Source organism: Sylvia atricapilla, chromosome 15, assembly GCF_009819655.1.
Source record: "Sylvia atricapilla isolate bSylAtr1 chromosome 15, bSylAtr1.pri, whole genome shotgun sequence".
NCBI lineage: Eukaryota > Metazoa > Chordata > Aves > Passeriformes > Sylviidae > Sylvia > Sylvia atricapilla.
The window spans coordinates 7,628,224-7,644,817 of record NC_089154.1 but is presented as its reverse complement, the minus strand read 5'-3'; the positions used below and the strand labels follow the sequence as shown (position 1 = coordinate 7,644,817).

At 60.5% G+C, this 16,594-nt stretch overlaps 2 protein-coding genes across 3 annotated transcripts; one reads left to right on the top strand and one right to left on the bottom strand.

Moving 5' to 3' along the window:
• The first annotated feature begins 1,660 nt into the window (after positions 1–1,660).
• Positions 1,661–10,768, top strand: ERN2 (endoplasmic reticulum to nucleus signaling 2). 2 transcript variants are annotated; one of them, XM_066329975.1, is made up of 22 exons: positions 1,661–1,892; positions 2,327–2,442; positions 2,773–2,806; positions 3,357–3,429; positions 3,530–3,602; positions 3,715–3,837; positions 3,923–4,024; positions 4,261–4,522; positions 4,627–4,705; positions 4,795–4,945; positions 5,316–5,437; positions 5,573–5,749; positions 5,833–6,082; positions 6,331–6,421; positions 6,856–7,045; positions 7,234–7,333; positions 7,482–7,681; positions 8,312–8,459; positions 8,568–8,695; positions 8,880–9,003; positions 9,259–9,326; positions 9,405–10,768. In XM_066329975.1, the coding sequence occupies exons 1-22, from the start codon at positions 1,666–1,668 to the stop codon at positions 9,594–9,596; spliced, it is 3,030 nt and encodes a 1,009-aa protein (XP_066186072.1). In that variant the 5' UTR covers positions 1,661–1,665; the 3' UTR covers positions 9,597–10,768. The 2 variants fall into 2 exon arrangements, with proteins under 2 accessions (XP_066186072.1, XP_066186071.1); XM_066329974.1 differs by lacking the exon at positions 1,661–1,892 and having other exon boundaries at positions 1,972–2,442; positions 2,773–3,429; positions 7,482–7,651.
• A 46-nt stretch (positions 10,769–10,814) lies between these two features.
• PLK1 (polo like kinase 1) lies at positions 10,815–15,986 on the bottom strand. The gene is made up of 10 exons (XM_066329977.1): positions 15,597–15,986; positions 15,301–15,469; positions 15,079–15,223; positions 14,622–14,715; positions 13,923–14,142; positions 13,234–13,392; positions 13,073–13,150; positions 12,450–12,604; positions 11,848–12,030; positions 10,815–11,518 (listed from the first exon to the last, which is right to left on the bottom strand). The coding sequence occupies exons 1-10, from the start codon at positions 15,969–15,971 to the stop codon at positions 11,312–11,314; spliced, it is 1,785 nt and encodes a 594-aa protein (XP_066186074.1). The 5' UTR covers positions 15,972–15,986; the 3' UTR covers positions 10,815–11,311.
• Positions 15,987–16,594: the final 608 nt, after the last annotated feature.

Genomic DNA, 16,594 nt, shown 5'->3' with positions numbered 1-16,594 from the left:
CCTGCCGCTGCTCCTGCTGCTGCTGCCGCCGCCCCCGGCACAGGTACGGGCCGCCGCGGGGAGCGGGGGCTGCGCGAGGGTGGGACGGCGCCCGGGAGGGGACAGTGCGGGGCGACAGCGCGGGGGAAAGGTCGGGGAGAAACAGTGCGGTGCCCCCGCGGTTCCCGGTGTGAGCCCGTGCTCGCTGTGCCCCGCGTGTCGTGCGGGAGGGCTCCGGCGCACGGTGCTCGGTGCCCGGGGTGTGGCAGCCCCGGGCAGGGGCACCCCGCGCTCGGGGCAGGTGACACCGGTGAGCGGGGCTCCAGCCGCCCCTCGGCCGAGCGGGTGGTGCGGGGGGCACCCACAAGGTGTCCATGCTGTGGGTGAGGGGGCCGTGGTGCCCGCGGGGCCGGGATGCTACCGGGGCGTCCCGCGGCCGTAGTTGAGTGGCGTTGGCCGCTGTGCGATGGGAACGCCCGGGATGTCACCCGGGCGAGGGGCCCTGCGGCACGCAGAGCGGAGGTTGTTCTCCATCGTCGCCCCTGGGCCTGGCTGGGACCGGGAGCGGAGTCCCCTTCCCGGGGTGTCCTCGGCCCCCTCCTGCCTGGTCCTGCCCGCGGAGCTGCTGCAGGGAGGTGCTCCCTGTCGGCGAGGTGCCTTCGGAGCCGGATCCAGCTCCTGCAGCTGGTGGCGGTTCAAGAGGATAGGCAGTGTGCCAAGGTGGCTTTGGATTACACGGATAGAGCTGCTTCAGAGCAGGAAGCAGGGGATGCTGGCGCCGAGTTTCTGTCTGTGCTTGGCCGTCCCTCTCTATCCATCCTGGGGGGAGAGAGTGTGCCCCGAGCCCACGGCTGAGCTTGGCCCCAGCGGCATCACCGCAGAGTCTGGAGTGCTGTGGTGGGAACCTCGGGAAAGCACAGCTCCTGGGAACAGCCCATGGCAACAACCACACTTCTGGGCTGGGGCTGGCCAGAACGACTGCTGGGGCAACTGGGGCTGGGGCCAGGGGAAGGGCGGCAGCTCCTAGGCATCCAGTGCTCCCAGTTCTGCCTGTGTCGGCTTATGGGGAGCAGGCCAGGCAGCCTGGCCTTTGCCTGAGTGCCCTGGCACCAAAACACTTACAGAAGGGGTGGAAAAACCCCAGAGCATCATAGGGGAAGTGGAGAGCCCTGACAGCTAGGGGGGCTCGGCAGTCTCAGTTTCCCCCGGGCAGGTGGCCATACTGCAAGAGCCCCGTGTCTGCCAGCCTGGCATGTCCCCAGCCAGCAGCAATCCCACCTGCATGGCCATAGGGGCAGGAGGAGCCATGGTGGGGAGCAGTCTTCTTCCCTGCCTGCCCCACTGTGTTCGCTGGGCAAAGCCAGAACAGGGAAACTCACTCTGACCTCACCTGAAAACTAAACAAAAAGAAGTGCAAATAAAAGAACTGAGCTGGATATGTAGAGGTGGGTGTGAGGTGCGTTGTGAGGGAAGCTGTGTGTGCTGCTTTGTTGCAGCTGAAGGAATCTCCTGGCCCTGCCATGCCACAGCTAGTCTTGTACTGTCAGGTTCTGTTCTGCAAATGGTCTCAGACTCACATGTAGGCACTGGCTGGGCACAGGCTGCTGGCTGGTCCCTGCTCCACAGCCTGGACAGGCCCCCAGGACAGGCTCTGCCAGCTCAGGCTCCCAGAGCAGCCAGGGGACTATGGAGGGGCTGGGCTCCAGGGGTGTCCTTGGGCTCCTCGTGCTAGTATGTAGCCAGCCAGGGGCTCAGGTGCTGCCGCCAAATCAGGGCCTGCCAGAGCCGTGTGGGTCCTGTGCTGTTTGCCCATCCCTGTTTGCTGAGAGGGTGAGGCTGGTGTATGTGGCGCTGGCTGAGCTGGCACTCGCTATGCAGATGCCATACGTGGAAGCAGCAATTCCTCTTCCCAGGTGAATTTGCAATTACTTCCTCAGTGTCAGATAGCTGAAACCTGCACCTCTGAAGGCATGGGCAAGCAATCATCACTTCTCTGGCATGAAAAGTCACCAGACTCGTTTGTTTCTGGAAGGAGCCTATGGTTGGGCTGCCCTTGTCACCTTTAGAAAGGCATCCAGGGCTGTGACTGGGAACGGCCACACTGCAGTTCATCCCACCTGTGGGAAAACTTGTTCCAGGGAGAGGAGGGAGAAGGAAGGCTGCTCCAGCCCCAGGATGGCTCTGGTGGGATGTGAGCAGTGCTGCAGAGCCAGGGGCTGTAGGTGCGAGTGGTGCCAGTCACTGAGGGTGCAGCTGCCCCCAGGAGCTGAGCTGTGCAGAGGACCCGGCCTGGGGGATTTTTCCCAAGTCTGGCTGAGCTCTTGAGGATGGTGTGTCTGTCCTAGAGCCTCAAAGGCAGTGCTGTGACTGTCCCAGAAACACTGCTCTTCATCTCCACACTGGATGGGAACCTCCACGCTGTCAGCAAGAGCACAGGGGACATCAAGTGGACCCTGAAGGATGGTGAGTAGTGACTGGGGGGAATTTGCTTACAGCCTGGCTCCTGGAGCATATTTGGGGTTTGGGAATGCTCGCCTGGGCTGGCTCTTGCTGGATGTGCTCTGGGCTGCCAGTGCCTCCAGCCCTGGGGTGCACTGCCAGCCCCAGCCTCAGCCCCGGCCCCAGGCACAGCTGAGGGTGGATGAGCATCTGCCATTGGTGTCTCTTTTGGCTCTGAAAGGCAAACAGGCTGCGTGGCTGGGCTGGGTGACAATGTCACACTGGGTAACAGCGGTGGTGTGCTGTACCACTCACAGGAGCGCTGCTGATGTGGCCTCTCACTCTCTGTTTCAGATCCCATTCTGCAGGTGCCGGTGTATGTGGCAGAGTGAGTGTCATCCCCACAGGCAGCTGGGCAGTGCAGGAGGCTCTCTGAAAACTGATGGAGCAACAGCAGGAAAGGGGAACCACAGAGGAATGAAATGCCCATATCTTGGGCGTAATGCCATATCATGGCATCACCTTACCCTGACCCTGGTGCTGGCGCTTGGCACATGGTGATGAGGAGGAGCTGGCCTCTGCTGCAGAGCCGAGGAGCTCTCAGCTTGACTACACACACCAGCATGGAGAGAAATAGAGGGAAATCCCCCTCAAAGTTCAAGGACAGGCAGGACAGCAAGAGCTCCTTGAGACAGGCAGGGCATCCACCAGGCTGGTAGGTGGGCACTAGGTGGCTGTGGGGAGTCCCAGAACTGACCAGAGTGGAATTTTCTCCTGCCAAATCCAGTGCTGCAGGTGTCCAGAAAAGGTCATGTCCTGCAGTGACTCACCCTGGAGCAAACTGCTAAAGGGGATTCTGCAGTGTAGCCACTCTGTGTCCTTGGAGGTGCCCAGGGCAGGGGGTAGCTGATGTTTTATCCTTCTCTCCTCCTTCCCAGGCCAGCATTCCTTCCAGACCCCAATGATGGCAGCCTGTATATCCTAGGAGGAAAGAACAAAGAAGGCTTGATGGTCAGTAGGGCTGTGGGGCTGTGGGCATCCTGTGAACCCCCTGGGGTGCCCTGGGCTGGAGAGGTGACTGTGGCCCTGCCCCTGCTCTGCTCTGTTGCAGAAGCTGCCATTCACCATCCCAGAGCTGGTGCAGTCCTCGCCGTGCCGCAGCTCAGATGGAGTGCTCTACACCGGTACCGGGGGTCCCGCGGCTCTGGGGGGCTCAGGCAGGAGCTCAGTGGGAGCTCCTGGGGACAAGCAGGGCTGTGGGAGCAAACAAAGAAAGCATTTTCCTTCTTCTTCCAGGGAAGAAGCAGGACACGTGGTTCATTGTGGACCCCAAGTCGGGGGAGAAGCAGACCACCCTCTCAACAGAGGCCTGGGATGGTCTGTGCCCATCCAGCCCCTTGCTCTACATCGGACGGACCCGTAAGCCAGTCGTGTGCCCCCATCGACCTCCTGGTGCCAGGAATGGGGCGCTGGAGATGACCTTGTGCCCTGCTCCTGTCCCCAGAGTATGTCATCACCATGTATGACACCAAGTCACGGGAGCTGCGCTGGAATGCCACCTTCTCTGAGTACTCAGCCCCGCTCTGCGAGGAGTCCTACCACTACAGTGAGTGCCACTGCAGCAGCCACGGGAGCCGTGGCAGTTGTGGCACCCAGCTCCCCAGTGCCCACGGGACTCTGGTTGTGCAGGGACCTGGGGTGACAGTGCCAGGGCCAGCGGGTCGCAGCTGTGCCCATTTCTGGGGAGAACAGGCAGCAGCCCATGGCCGGTGGCAGAACTGAGGATGACTGGAGGAGACACAGCCCAACTGCTGCATCCCTCATTCCTCTTGCTCTCTCTAGAAATGGCACACTTGGCCTCAAGTGGGGACGGGCTGGTGGTCACCCTGGACAAGGAGAGCGGGGAGGTGCTGTGGGCGCAGAACTATGGCTCACCTGTGGTCGGCATCTACCTGTGGCACCAGGACAGCCTGCGCCGCCTCCCCCACCTCAACCTGGCCATGGAGACCCTGCGCTACCTCACCTTCCAGTCCCAGGACATCCACGTCCTCAAGTGGAGCTACCAGTCTGTCAAAGACTTTGCTGCCACCAAGACACAGCTGCTGTATGTGGTTCCTGAGCGGTGGCAGGCGGTGGCATTCGTGTCCTCTGTGCCTGGCCACCCCGCTCCGTGAGGGATGGAAGGTGATGCCTGTCCTTGCCCCCCAGGCCGGCGCTCTACGTGGGAAAACACGCGGCCAGTTTCTACGCCGTGACGTCCCTGGTGCATGGCAGCGTGGCACTGGTGGTGAGTGTCCCCACTGAATGTCCTCACTGAGGCTGAGCTGCCACAGGCACCTCCAGCCCACAGTGCCCTACAAGCTGCCACGTCCCCAGCCCCAGGGCATCACCCTGGCCAGGATCGACGGCCCCACCACGGACGACGTGACCATGAGAGAGTCCGGGGAGTGTGAGATCACACCCAGCACCAACGTCAAGTACCCACAGGGCAGCATCACCTCACTTCACAACCAGTGGCTCCTCATAGGTGTGGATCTGTGGTAGGCACAGACTTACCCGTGTCCTGGCTCCTAGCCAGTGCCCGGCAGGGAGCAGCCTGAGCTGCTCCTGTGCTTTAGGGGCAATAGCCCAACCTGCTCTGCCCAGTGGGATGAATGGGATTAAGGCTGAGTCACCGAGGGCTTTCAGCCCATCCTTGTCCCCTCCCCAGGGGTGACTGCCGGGTACCCTGTGCTGGGGTGGGCAGGGACCCTTTGGAGCAAGGTCACAGTTACCCATGCTGGGGGTCCCATGAGAAGCAACCCCTGTGCTCCAGGAGAGCCAGGGCTGCTGGCAAGGGATGGGTGCTGAAACCAAGAGGTGAACTGAGGATTGTCTCTGTTCCCCTCCTGCCACAGGGCACCATGAGCTGCCTCCCGTAGTCCACACCACGATGCTGCGAGCCTTCCCAGAGAACCTGAGGAAAACCACGGAAACCATCATCCCCAGGGCTCCTCCCACCAGGACCGTGTTCGACGATGTGAGTGCTGAGGGGTGCTGGGTCACTGAAGAGTCTGTGCTGTTTGGGATGGGATAGGACAGCGAGGAAGTCCCAAACCCAAGTGCCCTGCAGTCTGTGCCTCTTGTGTCACCCAGCCCCGGGTGTGTGTTGCAGTTCCTGGCCCCGAGCAGCCCGGAGGAGCCAGCTGTCCGCAGTGAGGGGCAGCTCCCGCCAGACCTCACGCCGGGGGAGCAGGTGGAGGTGTATCCCGAGTCTGGCCTCTGGGAGCTGGTGATGGCTGGCATCGGCACGGCCCTGCTGGGAGGGGCAATCCTGATCCTGCTGCTCACGGTGAGTGGTGGCTGTGCAGGGAGACGGACAGTGGAGCCGATGCCCCAGCGTGGCTCCAGGCATTCCCGTGGTTTGTGTTCCAGAAACTGCAGCGGCAACATGTGGCACAGCAGCAGCAGCTGGAGCAGCAGATACAGCTCCTGCAGCAGCAGCAGGAGATGCTGCGCCCAGGCCGAGTCTCCAGGGAGGGCGTCCCTGAGGAGCCCAAGGAGCTGGGGCTGAGCCAGGGAAGTGCATCAGAGCTCTCACAGAGCTCCAGCCCCTCAGCCTGCCTGAAGGAGCCAGCTAACGGGACAGTCAGCCCAGAGCCCGCTGTCCCCCTGGCTGCTGAAGGTGAGGGCAGGGGGAATGGGCAAGCTGTGGGGGCTTCTGTTCAGAGATGCCAGCACCCAGAGCAGGCACAGGGATGAGAGGGCTGCAGCCCACCTGGGATGAGAGGAGGTGCCAGATCTGCTGCTGGATAAGCATGGGCTACATAAGAGTAAGGCCCAAGAAATGGCCAGCCGAATAGAGAAGCAGATGTCCTCCGTACAGAACTAATGCTTGGTGGCTGGCAGACAGCTGTCTTCTCTCCCTTGCAGATGCCAAACCAGACCTGGTTGTAGTTGGGAAAGTTTCTTTCAACCCCAAAGACGTGCTGGGCCATGGAGCTGGAGGAACCTTTGTCTTCAGGTGGGTGACACCGTGGTGGCCACTGGTTCAGGGACTTTTGAGAACAGCTCACCACCTTCACCTTCTTCTGGTGCTCATCCCACCCATCCTGGAGCTGGGCTCATGGCCCTCAATAACCAGGCACTGGGTACGCAGGGCAGGTCCCCCTTGCACTCCCTCCCTGCCTGCCTGCACCTGCTCTGGCCCCTCGCACAGTCCCTAGGCTCTGGCTGAACCTTTTTTCCAGCACTGAACACAGTAAAAAGTGAGGGATGTCATTTTGCTACAAAATTTAGACCCTCCAGTTCCCAGCTTACTCTGGGGAGGATCTCTTCCTGTCGGTGATGTGGCCGGGCTTTAGGGGTCACAGCAGAGTGGTCTCTGCTGCGGTGGGTGAGCTCCAGCACTGCGGGAGCGTGGCTGGGCCGTGCCCACAGGAGGAACACTCTGCGCAGGGGGCAGTTCGAGGGCCGCAGTGTGGCCGTGAAGCGACTCCTGCCTGAGTGTGTGCACCTGCTGGACCGGGAGGTGCAGCTGCTCCGGGAGTCAGACGAGCACCCCCACGTCGTGCGCTACTTCTGCACGGAGAGGGACCGGCAGTTCCACTACATCGCCATCGAGCTGTGCTCCGCCACGCTGCAGGAGGTGAGCCCGGGCACGGGGCTGCTGCTGCAGCCTGCTGGGAGCCCTGGGAACACCAGCCGTGGGCACACACAGCCTCTGTAGGGGCTGTTCTTCAACACCCACCACACGCTGGGGTGTGGCGTCTCTCCAGCCAGCTTGCCTTTGCCCGGTAAATCAGGCTTAGCTCCTCTCCCTCTGTGTGGTTGCAGTACGTGGAGAGCCCCAGCTTTGACCGCCGTGGGCTGGACCCGGTGTCCGTGCTGCGCCAGACCATGTCCGGGCTGGCTCACCTCCACTCCCTCAGCATCGGTAAGGGCCAGCAGCCCCCTCAGCAGCCCCTCCTCAGCTGTGCTGTGGGGTTTGGGCAGTAGCTGTGGGGGTCAGCAGCACGTGGGGCCGTGGCAGAGCCCCGTTTGCTCCAGCCCTGCCAGGTGACACCACACACTCTCACTTGCAGTGCACCGTGACCTGAAGCCCTGTAACATCCTCATCTCTGTCCCGAATCGCCACGGGCAGATCCGCGCCGTCATCTCTGACTTCGGCCTCTGCAAGAAGCTTCAGGGAGGGCGCCAGAGCTTCAGCCTCCGCTCCGGGATCCCCGGCACTGAGGGCTGGATCGCGCCCGAGGTGCTGCAGGAGGCCCCCAAGGAGAACCCTGTCAGTGAGCCGTGGCCTCTCCTGCCCCGAGTGCTCCTTGGGCCCATTGTGGCAGTGTCCCCCATGTTGGCAGTGGCCTCAGGTGACACTGCTGGGCTTCACACGAGCCAGAGCCAGTCCAGACGCAGGCACTGTGCTCCTCTCCAGGACTGTCCCCATGCTCCTGCCCTTGGGGAACAGTGCCCAGTTGTGTTCAGCACAGGTGTCTCATTAGGCTCCAGTCCTCAGAAATGCGGGGTGGGGTGGTTGGAGGGGCTGTGGGTTGCTGCCAAGGTCACACTTCTCTGTTCAGAACTGGGAATCTCATTCTTGCTGGAAGCAGCCGCTGTACTGATCCTGGGCAGGGCACTGCTGGGAATCTTGCCTAATGGTGGGACAGCAGCTCCAGCCACTGTGTGTCCTTTGGGCTATGGGATCCTGGATTCTGGCTGTGCCTCTGGAAACCCCTTCTCTGTTAGGGACATGGGGTGATGGGGCTCCCTGACCACAGGTAGCAGAGCAGGAGCCCCATGCGATGCATTTTCCAGCAGCTCTACAGCCAATGACCAACTGTCCCCATAAAACGGCAGAAAAGTGGGAAGTAAAGGTTCCCCACCCTTTGCCCCACCCACATGCCCCCGTGTTTTGCAGACCAGCGCTGTGGACATCTTCTCAGCCGGGTGTGTCTTCTACTACGTGGTGTCAGGGGGACAGCACCCCTTTGGGGACAGCCTGCGGCGCCAGGCCAACATCCTGGCGGGCTCCTACCAGCTGAGCTGCCTGCAGGAGGAGGCTCACGGTGAGACCCTTCCCCAGTGGCACAGCACCGCATGGAGGCTCTGGGCTGAGGGGCAGCTCCCAGCCCTGGAGCAGGGGCGAGTTCTCTGCTGTTTTGTTTCACCCCCAGACAAACTCGTAGCCAGGGAGCTGATTGTGGCAATGATCAGCTCCGAGCCCCAGCGCAGGCCCTCGGCATCTGTGGTCCTTGTGCATCCCTTTTTCTGGAGCCAGGAGAAGCAGCTGCAGTTCTTCCAGGTGAGCCTGTGCTATCCCACCGGCAGTGAACGCAGGTGTGCACTGAAAAATGTGCTGGAAACTGCTGCACTGAGGTCAACGTGCTCATAGTGAGCTGCTCATAGGAGGGGTGAGGGGTCCCTGGGTCTCTGTCCCACCTTGTGCAGAGCAAGGGCAGTGCCATACCCACCTCTTGGGCACACAGGATGTCAGTGACCGTGTGGAGAAGGAGCCAGCCGAGGGGCCCATCGTCTCAGCCCTGGAATCCGGGGGACGGGCGGTGGTGAGGACCAACTGGAGGATGCACATCACTCTCCCACTGCAGATGGGTGAGCATGGAGGGGCCAGGCTCATCACTGGGTCCAGTGAAGCAGGTAGGGGTTGGGGCTCCAAGGGCTGGTGCTTTTACTGGCCAGCAGGCACCTGCTTGTTCCTAGGAGCCAAAAAGCAGGGCAGGTAAAGGTGGCAGCCCTTCCTTGGGAGGCCACAGAGGAGCAGGGCTGGGGCTTGCACTACAGGTGCTGTGGCAGTCCCTCACCCTGGCTGTGTCCCACCTCACTCCGTGTCTCTCCTGCTGTCCCCAGATCTGAGGAAGTTCCGCACCTACAAGGGAGGGTCAGTGCGTGACCTGCTGCGGGCCATGAGGAACAAGGTGCGGCCACCCAGCTGCCCCGTGGCCCTGCCACCTCCCCTGTCCCCATCCTGTCTCACCTCACCTTCTCTCCTGCAGAAGCACCACTACCACGAGCTGCCGGCCGACGTGCGGGTGGCGCTGGGCTCTGTCCCCGAGGGCTTCGTGCAGTACTTCACCTCGCGCTTCCCGCGGCTGCTGCTGCACACGCACGGGGCCATGCGGGTCTGCGCCCACGAGCGCATCTTCCGCCCCTACTACTGCCAGGGCCTGAGGGGCGACGGCGCCTGAGCGGCCACGGGACGTGCCCGGGGGGCACTGTGTCCCTGCTCCCCGCCTGAGCCCTCTGCCTGTGTCCTTCTGCCAGGGCCAGGTGGGGTCAGCAGGCACAGGGTGTCACCGTGCCCTCACCTGTGGTTTCCTGAGGGGACCCTCTGGGCTCCCACCTTTGCAAACACTCACAGTCAGACTCAGGTGTGAAGGCATTTGGGTCAGAAAAACAAAGATATCTCAGGGGACACAGTGCTTGGAGAAGAGGAAAACACGTTGTGTTTTCCCAGGGACAGCCACTCAAGCTGTCATGGGTCCCACAGGGACATTCACCAAGGAGAGGAAGCTTTGTCCCATGTGTTCTCTTCTGTGCCAGGGGCCTGGAGACACAGCTCCTTGAGCTGTGACCAGGACCAGGCCCCCAGTCCTGACACTGGAGCTGAGCCCTCAGCTGTGCTCAGCCACCCTGGGACTTGGACCTGTCCGTGGCATTGGGGCTGTGAGGCTACAGCCCCCACAATGAAGGTTAGATCTCAGCTGGGCTCAGAGCAAGGGTTTCGCCCTTGCGGTCCCCAGCAGCCTGTACCTCTGCCAGGCCTGAGCCCCTGAGCAGCTGGCACAGCAGCCCAGGAACAGTTGTCTCTGGGTGCAAAGAAGGGAATTCCTTTCCCTCAAAGACAGGCCTACGCCTGCAGCTCACCCAGCGTCTCCTGCTGCCCAGGGCTGGTGTCCTGTGGGGACTCTGGTTCATGGCATCCCCATGAGCATGTGTTCCCTGCAAGCCAGCCTCCAACACCAGCTGAGGCCACGGCACAGGGAGCCCCACAGCAGAGTTCCTCTGTGGAACAGCAATAATTTTGTACAGTCTGATTCCTGTGTGTACTGGGGTGAGGGATTTTGTTACTCAAGTAACAGGGTTTGTACCAGAATATATTTATACAAAATGTTATAAAAAATTAAAAGATAAAAACTAAAAAGCTTGTTCTACTTCAAAACAAACTGAGCTGAGAGTACCTCTAGTTGCTGGCAGGGAGCAGTGGTGGGAGAACACAGGCTGGTCACTGGGCTCCTGCAAGACAAGTGCGGGGAGGACTTGTGCTGATTCCTTAGCCATAATTAGTCATGGAGCCAAGGGAGAGGCAAGCCCAGCCCAGGGCTGTCAGTAAGGGTAAGAGGATGCCTCATTCAGAAGGGAAACCCTCCCTCAGCAAGGCAAAGGGAAGTGAAAGAGCCTGGATGCTGTGTCAAACAATTTTTATTCAAGTTATGCAATATATAAAAGTTGAGGTTTCACGGAGTTTCAGTATGAAAAGGGCGATTGTACAATCTCACCCCGGGCTTGTTCAATACCTTACCTGAGCTTCTACCAGAGGAAACAAAGCCCAGAGCAGGGGCACAGCCATGTACAGACACCTCACATAACAGCTCTGCTCTCTCAGGAGCAGGCCCAGGCACCTCAAACGAGAGGGCTGCATTGGAGCTGGGCTTTTGCCTTTGGAAAATTAGAAAAACAGACTAGGTAGGGAATTAAAAAATAGACTTTGTTAGGAGCAGGAAGCAAGAAACCTTTGGGCACCAGTCAGAATGAACACCACCATTCCCACAGCAGCAGGAGCTTCCTTGTGGCTTCCCACTTCCCGGAGTGGGAATCCAGCTGGGCCATGCGAGGGCAGCTCCCAGCCCTCTCCATTCACAGCTGCGCAGTTTGGCACCGATGTTGAGTCCATGAGCAAGGTCTAAGAGGAAGCTTTCATCCGTCCAGAGCCTGACTTGGAGCTGAGGAGCTTGTCCACCATGGTGCAGGCGTAGCGCAGGCGGCAGGCCAGGTTCCGGCAGCAGCCGTGCTCCTCGATCAGGCTCAGCTTGTACGTGCGGAAGTCCCGTTTCTCATCTATGTATGTGACAGCAGCCATGAGAGGGCACAAGATCACCTTGGTGTGGTCCTGGGGGAACAGAACACAGGGGCACTGAGTACTGTGCTGCTTGGGGCAGCATTTCCTCTGGATGAGCCATCTCGACAGCACCCGGAGTGTGTGACAACATCCCTCTGTAGAATTCCTTCAGAATGCAGCAAAGGGCAACAGCAGCCAAACTGTTGCTTCAGAGCACAAGCCCCTCACGAGTGAGGAAAGTTTGGAGGCCTCAAGTACTGGCACAGACATTTCCCAGTGCTGGGCAACCTGGGCAAAGCCTTGGCTCAGGTCATCCCCTTGTGCCACCATCCAAGCAGCGCCACGTGCAGCCGGAGCCACAGCCCTGCAAAGAGCCTCACCTGGAAGAAGTTGATCTGCACAGTGCCGTTGCTGAGGTGCAGGATGATGGCACTGCGGGTCCGGAACCAGGTGCACAGGTAGGGCAGTCGGGCCAGCTCATCCCCTTCCCGGGGCGTGATGTTCGCCCCTGCCTTCAGCAAGTGCTCACTCATGTAATTCCGGAAGTACTTCAGTAGTGTTATCTGCAGAAGGGATGGGCTGTGAGTGACCTCAGGCACAAGGGGGAGCACAGGGACTGCCATCACGTCCTAGACCCTCCTTACATCTTTCAGAGCTTAAGGTGTCACTGCAAAAACTTGTGGAAATCTTCAAAGTTAACTGACTGTGACACATGACACTTGCTTTGCTGAACATTTTGGTACGTGCAGGTCATGTGAGCACTTAAATTTCTGTGAAACTGCTCATAAATGAGCCTCAGACAGCAGTCAGAAGTGCTAGTGTCTGTCCTTGAGACCATGTGTCACCAGCTAGAGGAAGCCTGCAGTGTGCCAGTGACCTGCAATCATAAATGTTTCTCCCTGGAATCCCCTCTGCCATCAGAGCCTAAGGCTGGCAGGAGTCTCACCACCCCCCAGCCACGGCTCCTGTCCCCAGGACTGACCTTCTTGTTGAGGGCAGAGGGGTAGGACCTCACAGTGAAGTAGGACTCGGTGTTGTTCTGCTCAATGTACTGCAGGTTGTCCCCATCGTTGTACATGATGAGACGAGTGGAGTCATTGAAGAGAACCCCAACGCTGTTGTCACAGAGCTGGTAACCTGCCCAGAAGGGACTCCATGAGGCCTCCAATCTCAGGGAACCACCAGCAGTGGGAAGTACCAAACCAGATGGTTTATCACCCAGGGATTCCCTAACAGCCACCCCACGAAGTCCCTCCTCCTTGGGGAGGTCTGGGTGGCACTTTCCCACCCCTGGATTGGTCATCCCCCTTATTGCATCAGCTGCTGCAGAAACAGCCTCTGCTGCTAGCCTGGGTCCCTGTGCAGGCTCAGGAGAGCTTGATCACCTCATGCACATTGTCCACCTTAGAGTGGCCAGGGCTGATGGTCAGTGACCATGCTCTGTATTCCCAGGGTATTTGGCACGATTCCCGTCAGTGGTCATGGACACACACGCTGGAATATGATGATTAAAAAACACAGACCTAGGAAATGCTCCAATCCGGGCTTCTCCCAGCCCCCTCAGACACCAGGAAAGCCTTAAGCATTGCCACCCATAGTATTTACCGAGTCCATATTTATCTGAGTAGTCCACCCATTTGCTAACCCAGAAGATAGGAATGCAGGCTGGGTCCTCAGCTTCTTCTGCAAGAAGAAAGCAGCTTGTTAGGAGACATTTCCCACAGCCTATGCCACCTCACAAGGCCCGTGGGCTGCCCCAGGCTCACCTTGCCTCACTGTTACTCTCTCGGAGGGCTTGGCTGCATTGACTGCAGTCAGCTGCTGCAACATGTCAGCCAAGTGGCAACTGATAGCATCTCCCACCTCTCGCAGCCCTGCTGCTTCCTCCTTGTCTGCCAAGGGCTCCTGTGCAGGGCTGTCCAGTCCTGGGCAGAGAGAGAAGAGAGTGAGGTGTCACCAGGGAGAGGTTTCCAAAGGCACCAGACTTACAGCCTACCCCAGATATAGTCTACACCTAACACACAGAATAGATCATGTTGGAAAGGGACCATGGTGGGACATGTAGTCCCACTTCTCTGCTCCAGCAGGCTAATCCCAGAGCACAGGGCACAGGAAGAGTCCAGAGGATTCTGAAATAACCCCAGTGAGGGAGACTCCACACACCCTCTCTAGGCAATCTGTTCAGTGCTCAGGCACTGCACAGGAAGGAAGGTCGTCTTCACATTCTGGTGGAACTTCCTGGGCATCAGTTTAAGCCCATTACAGAGCTGAAATGAATGCAGTGCTTCATCCTGGGCAGAGCAAGAAGAGCCCCCTCACCCACAAACGCTCTGCCTCTCAATGAGGACCAGGAGATGATGTGAGGGAGACACACTGAAGGTTGTGGATGCTGCTGGAGGCTAGGCAGGCTCTGTCCAGCCCTGCAGCCCAGCTTCACCTGAGCACACACCCCTACCTTTATTGAGCGCAGTCAGCGGCTTCCTCCCGCCCAGCTCCATCCCGCTGGGGGCCAGGGAGAAGCGGGGAGCGATGGTGAGGCAGCTGGTGGGCAGGCGGCCGGGCAGGTACCCCGAGGTGAAGAACTCATCGTTCAGCAGCTCGTCGATGGTGGGCCGGGCAGCAGGGTCAGACCTCAGCATCTTCTGGATGAGGTTTGCGGCCACGGGGTTGATGTGCTGAGGGACAGGGGGAGTTTAGAGATGGGTCAGGGGACAACGTGCTCTAGTGACAAATGAACAAGGTTTTACAGCCCAGGGAAGCTCCACTTGCAGCAGAGCTCCAGTGCTGTATCAGGCAAGCAGGACGCAAGCCTGGGGAAGCAAAATTGGGTAGCACAGAGAACTAGTTCCTAAAGGCTAAGGTCAGCTGACTTGAGCATCATCTGTAGTGAGATGAGCTGGGGACCCGGCCCAGACCCCATGGACTTGTCCATGTCCATTCATCCCCACACACCAACAGCCCAGCTCAGATTTTTGTTGGAACAGGGGACAGGGAGCTGCTGGCTCCCCACGAGGTTCACACCACCCCCTCCCAGCACTGACAGCCCCTGCTCTGCTACATGAGAGCCCACAGAGTGCCAGATACAGAACCTGCAACTGGAGGCTGACCAAGCACCACTGTGAGCCAAAGAGATCCTCCATGGGAAGCAGCATACCTTGGGAATGGTGTACTCATTCTTCTTGATCCGGATGTACGTGTCCTTCAGACAAGAAGTCTCAAAAGGCGGCTTCCCCACCAGAAGAGTGTACCTGGGCATTCCCAGACAAAAGGGTGTCAGTTTTGCAGAAGAGACTCAGATTGTGCCTAGAAGTGACCATATCCTAAGAGCTCCCAGGGGCTTTCCTGGCAGAGGGAACACACATAGCATTAGACACACTGACAGCTACGTGTACTGTGCCTGCATCCTATTCCCTGGAAAGGGAATCTGGGCTCTAGTGCCCTGCAGGGAAAACTTCAGTTAGGGAAGGTCAGGAGCTGCCTAGCAGCAGGACTCAGCACTGTGGTGACAGTGACCTGGAGCTTTGGATCACACTGAAGCTCAGAGGGGTCAAGGAGACCAGAACCACAGGGATTGCCCGTCCCCATGGCCTCTGAAAGACAATTTGACTCACATGATGCAGCCAATAGACCAGATGTCCACCTCAAAGCTGTGCCCCTTCTTGCCCAGCACCTCTGGGGCAATGTAGTTGGGTGTCCCACACAGGGTCTTCTTGCGCTCCCCGTCATACTCCACCTTGGTGGCCAGGCCAAAGTCACCTGGAGGGACAGGGAGACAGCATATAACCAAGATGCCCTGGCTGGCTGGTGCCGGGGCTGGGGTCCCTGCCACTTACCGATCTTCACCTCCATGTCGTCGCTGAGGAAGAGGTTGCCCAGCTTGAGGTCGCGGTGGATGACGCGGTGGCTGTGCAGGTACTGACAGCCCAGGATGGTCTGGCGCAGGTAGTACCGCACTTCAGGCTCGCTCAGCGCCTTTCGTCGCTTGTGCAGCTCCAGCAGTGACTGTGGGGGACGGTCGGTCAGTACCGGGGAGGGAGTTGCGGGACGGGGACAAAATCAGTACCGCAGGACGCGGGGAAGGGGACAGTCAGCACCCGGGGCACGCCGCCACCCGCCCCCGGCCACTCACCCTGCGGCGACAGAGCTCCAGCACGACGTAGACAAAGTCGTCGTCCTCGAAGAAGCCCTGGAAGCCGACGACGTGGCGGTGGGAGAGGCTGCGGTGGATGGCGATCTCCATGGACATCTTCTCCTTCTGGTGCGGCTTCACCAGCAGCGATTTGGGCACCACCTTCCCCGCGAACACCTCCCGGCTCTCGGCCTCGGCCAGCTCATAGCACCGCGCGAAGCCGCCCTTGCCCAGGAACCGCCCGCGCACGAAGCTGCGCCGGGTGCGCGGATCCACGAGCACCTTCGGCACCTCCTTCCCCGCCGCTGCCGCCGCCGTCGCCGCCCGGGCCGGAGCCGCCGCCGGCCGCGCCGCCTTCCCGGCCGGCGCGCTCATGCTGTGCCCGCGCCGAGCTGCGCTGCGGCACCGCCGGGTCCCGGCTCCCTGAACGGAAACAGCGGGTGCCGGGGGAACGGCGGCTCCCGGTGCCTGTACCGAAGCAGCGGCGGGTCCCGGTGCAGTAGTGGGTGCCGTGGAAGCACCCGGTGCCAGGTCCTCGTGCAGAAGCAGCGGCGGGAGCCGGGTCCCTGTCTCGAAGCAATGGTGTGTCCCGGGGCAGCGGCGGGGGCCGAGTCCCTGTGCCTGTCCCGAAGCAGCAGCAGGTCCCGGAGCAGCGGCGGGCCCGGGCGGAGCTCGGCTCACTCGGTGGATCCGGCCGCGATTCAAAGGCGGCGCCGGGGCCGTTACCGCGCGCGGCCGCTCCCTATTGGCCGCACGATTTAAAATCCACGCGGGGCGCGGGGCACCATGGGAGCTGCGGGGCACACGGCCCGGGGGGCGGGGCCGGGCGCGCTCGGACACGCCCCCGCGGCTCTCGCGGGTGTGCGCGTGCGCTGGCGGCCGTTGGCGGTGCCGTGCGCGCTCCCGCCGGCTCCGGCACGCGCGAGGAGCGGCTCCGCTGCCGAGCCCCGGGACGAGCGCGGCCCCGCGGGAGCCCCGAGCGCGGGCACGAGGCGCTC

Excerpts from the sequence above, each read along its gene's own strand:
- PLK1 (XM_066329977.1), bottom strand. The coding sequence starts at position 15,971 with ATGAGCGCGCCGGCCGGGAAGGCGGCGCGGCCGGCGGCGGCTCCGGCC. Across the intron at positions 14,716-15,078 it reads TGGTCTATTGGCTGCATCAT|GTACACTCTTCTGGTGGGGA; the intron begins GTGAGTCAAATT and ends GGGAATGCCCAG. Across the intron at positions 13,393-13,922 it reads GCTGACTGCGCTCAATAAAG|GACTGGACAGCCCTGCACAG; the intron begins GTAGGGGTGTGT and ends CTCTCTGCCCAG.
- ERN2 (XM_066329975.1), top strand. The coding sequence starts at position 1,666 with ATGGAGGGGCTGGGCTCCAGGGGTGTCCTTGGGCTCCTCGTGCTAGTA. Across the intron at positions 5,438-5,572 it reads CCAGGACCGTGTTCGACGAT|TTCCTGGCCCCGAGCAGCCC; the intron begins GTGAGTGCTGAG and ends TGTGTGTTGCAG. Across the intron at positions 7,334-7,481 it reads CCTCCACTCCCTCAGCATCG|TGCACCGTGACCTGAAGCCC; the intron begins GTAAGGGCCAGC and ends TCTCACTTGCAG.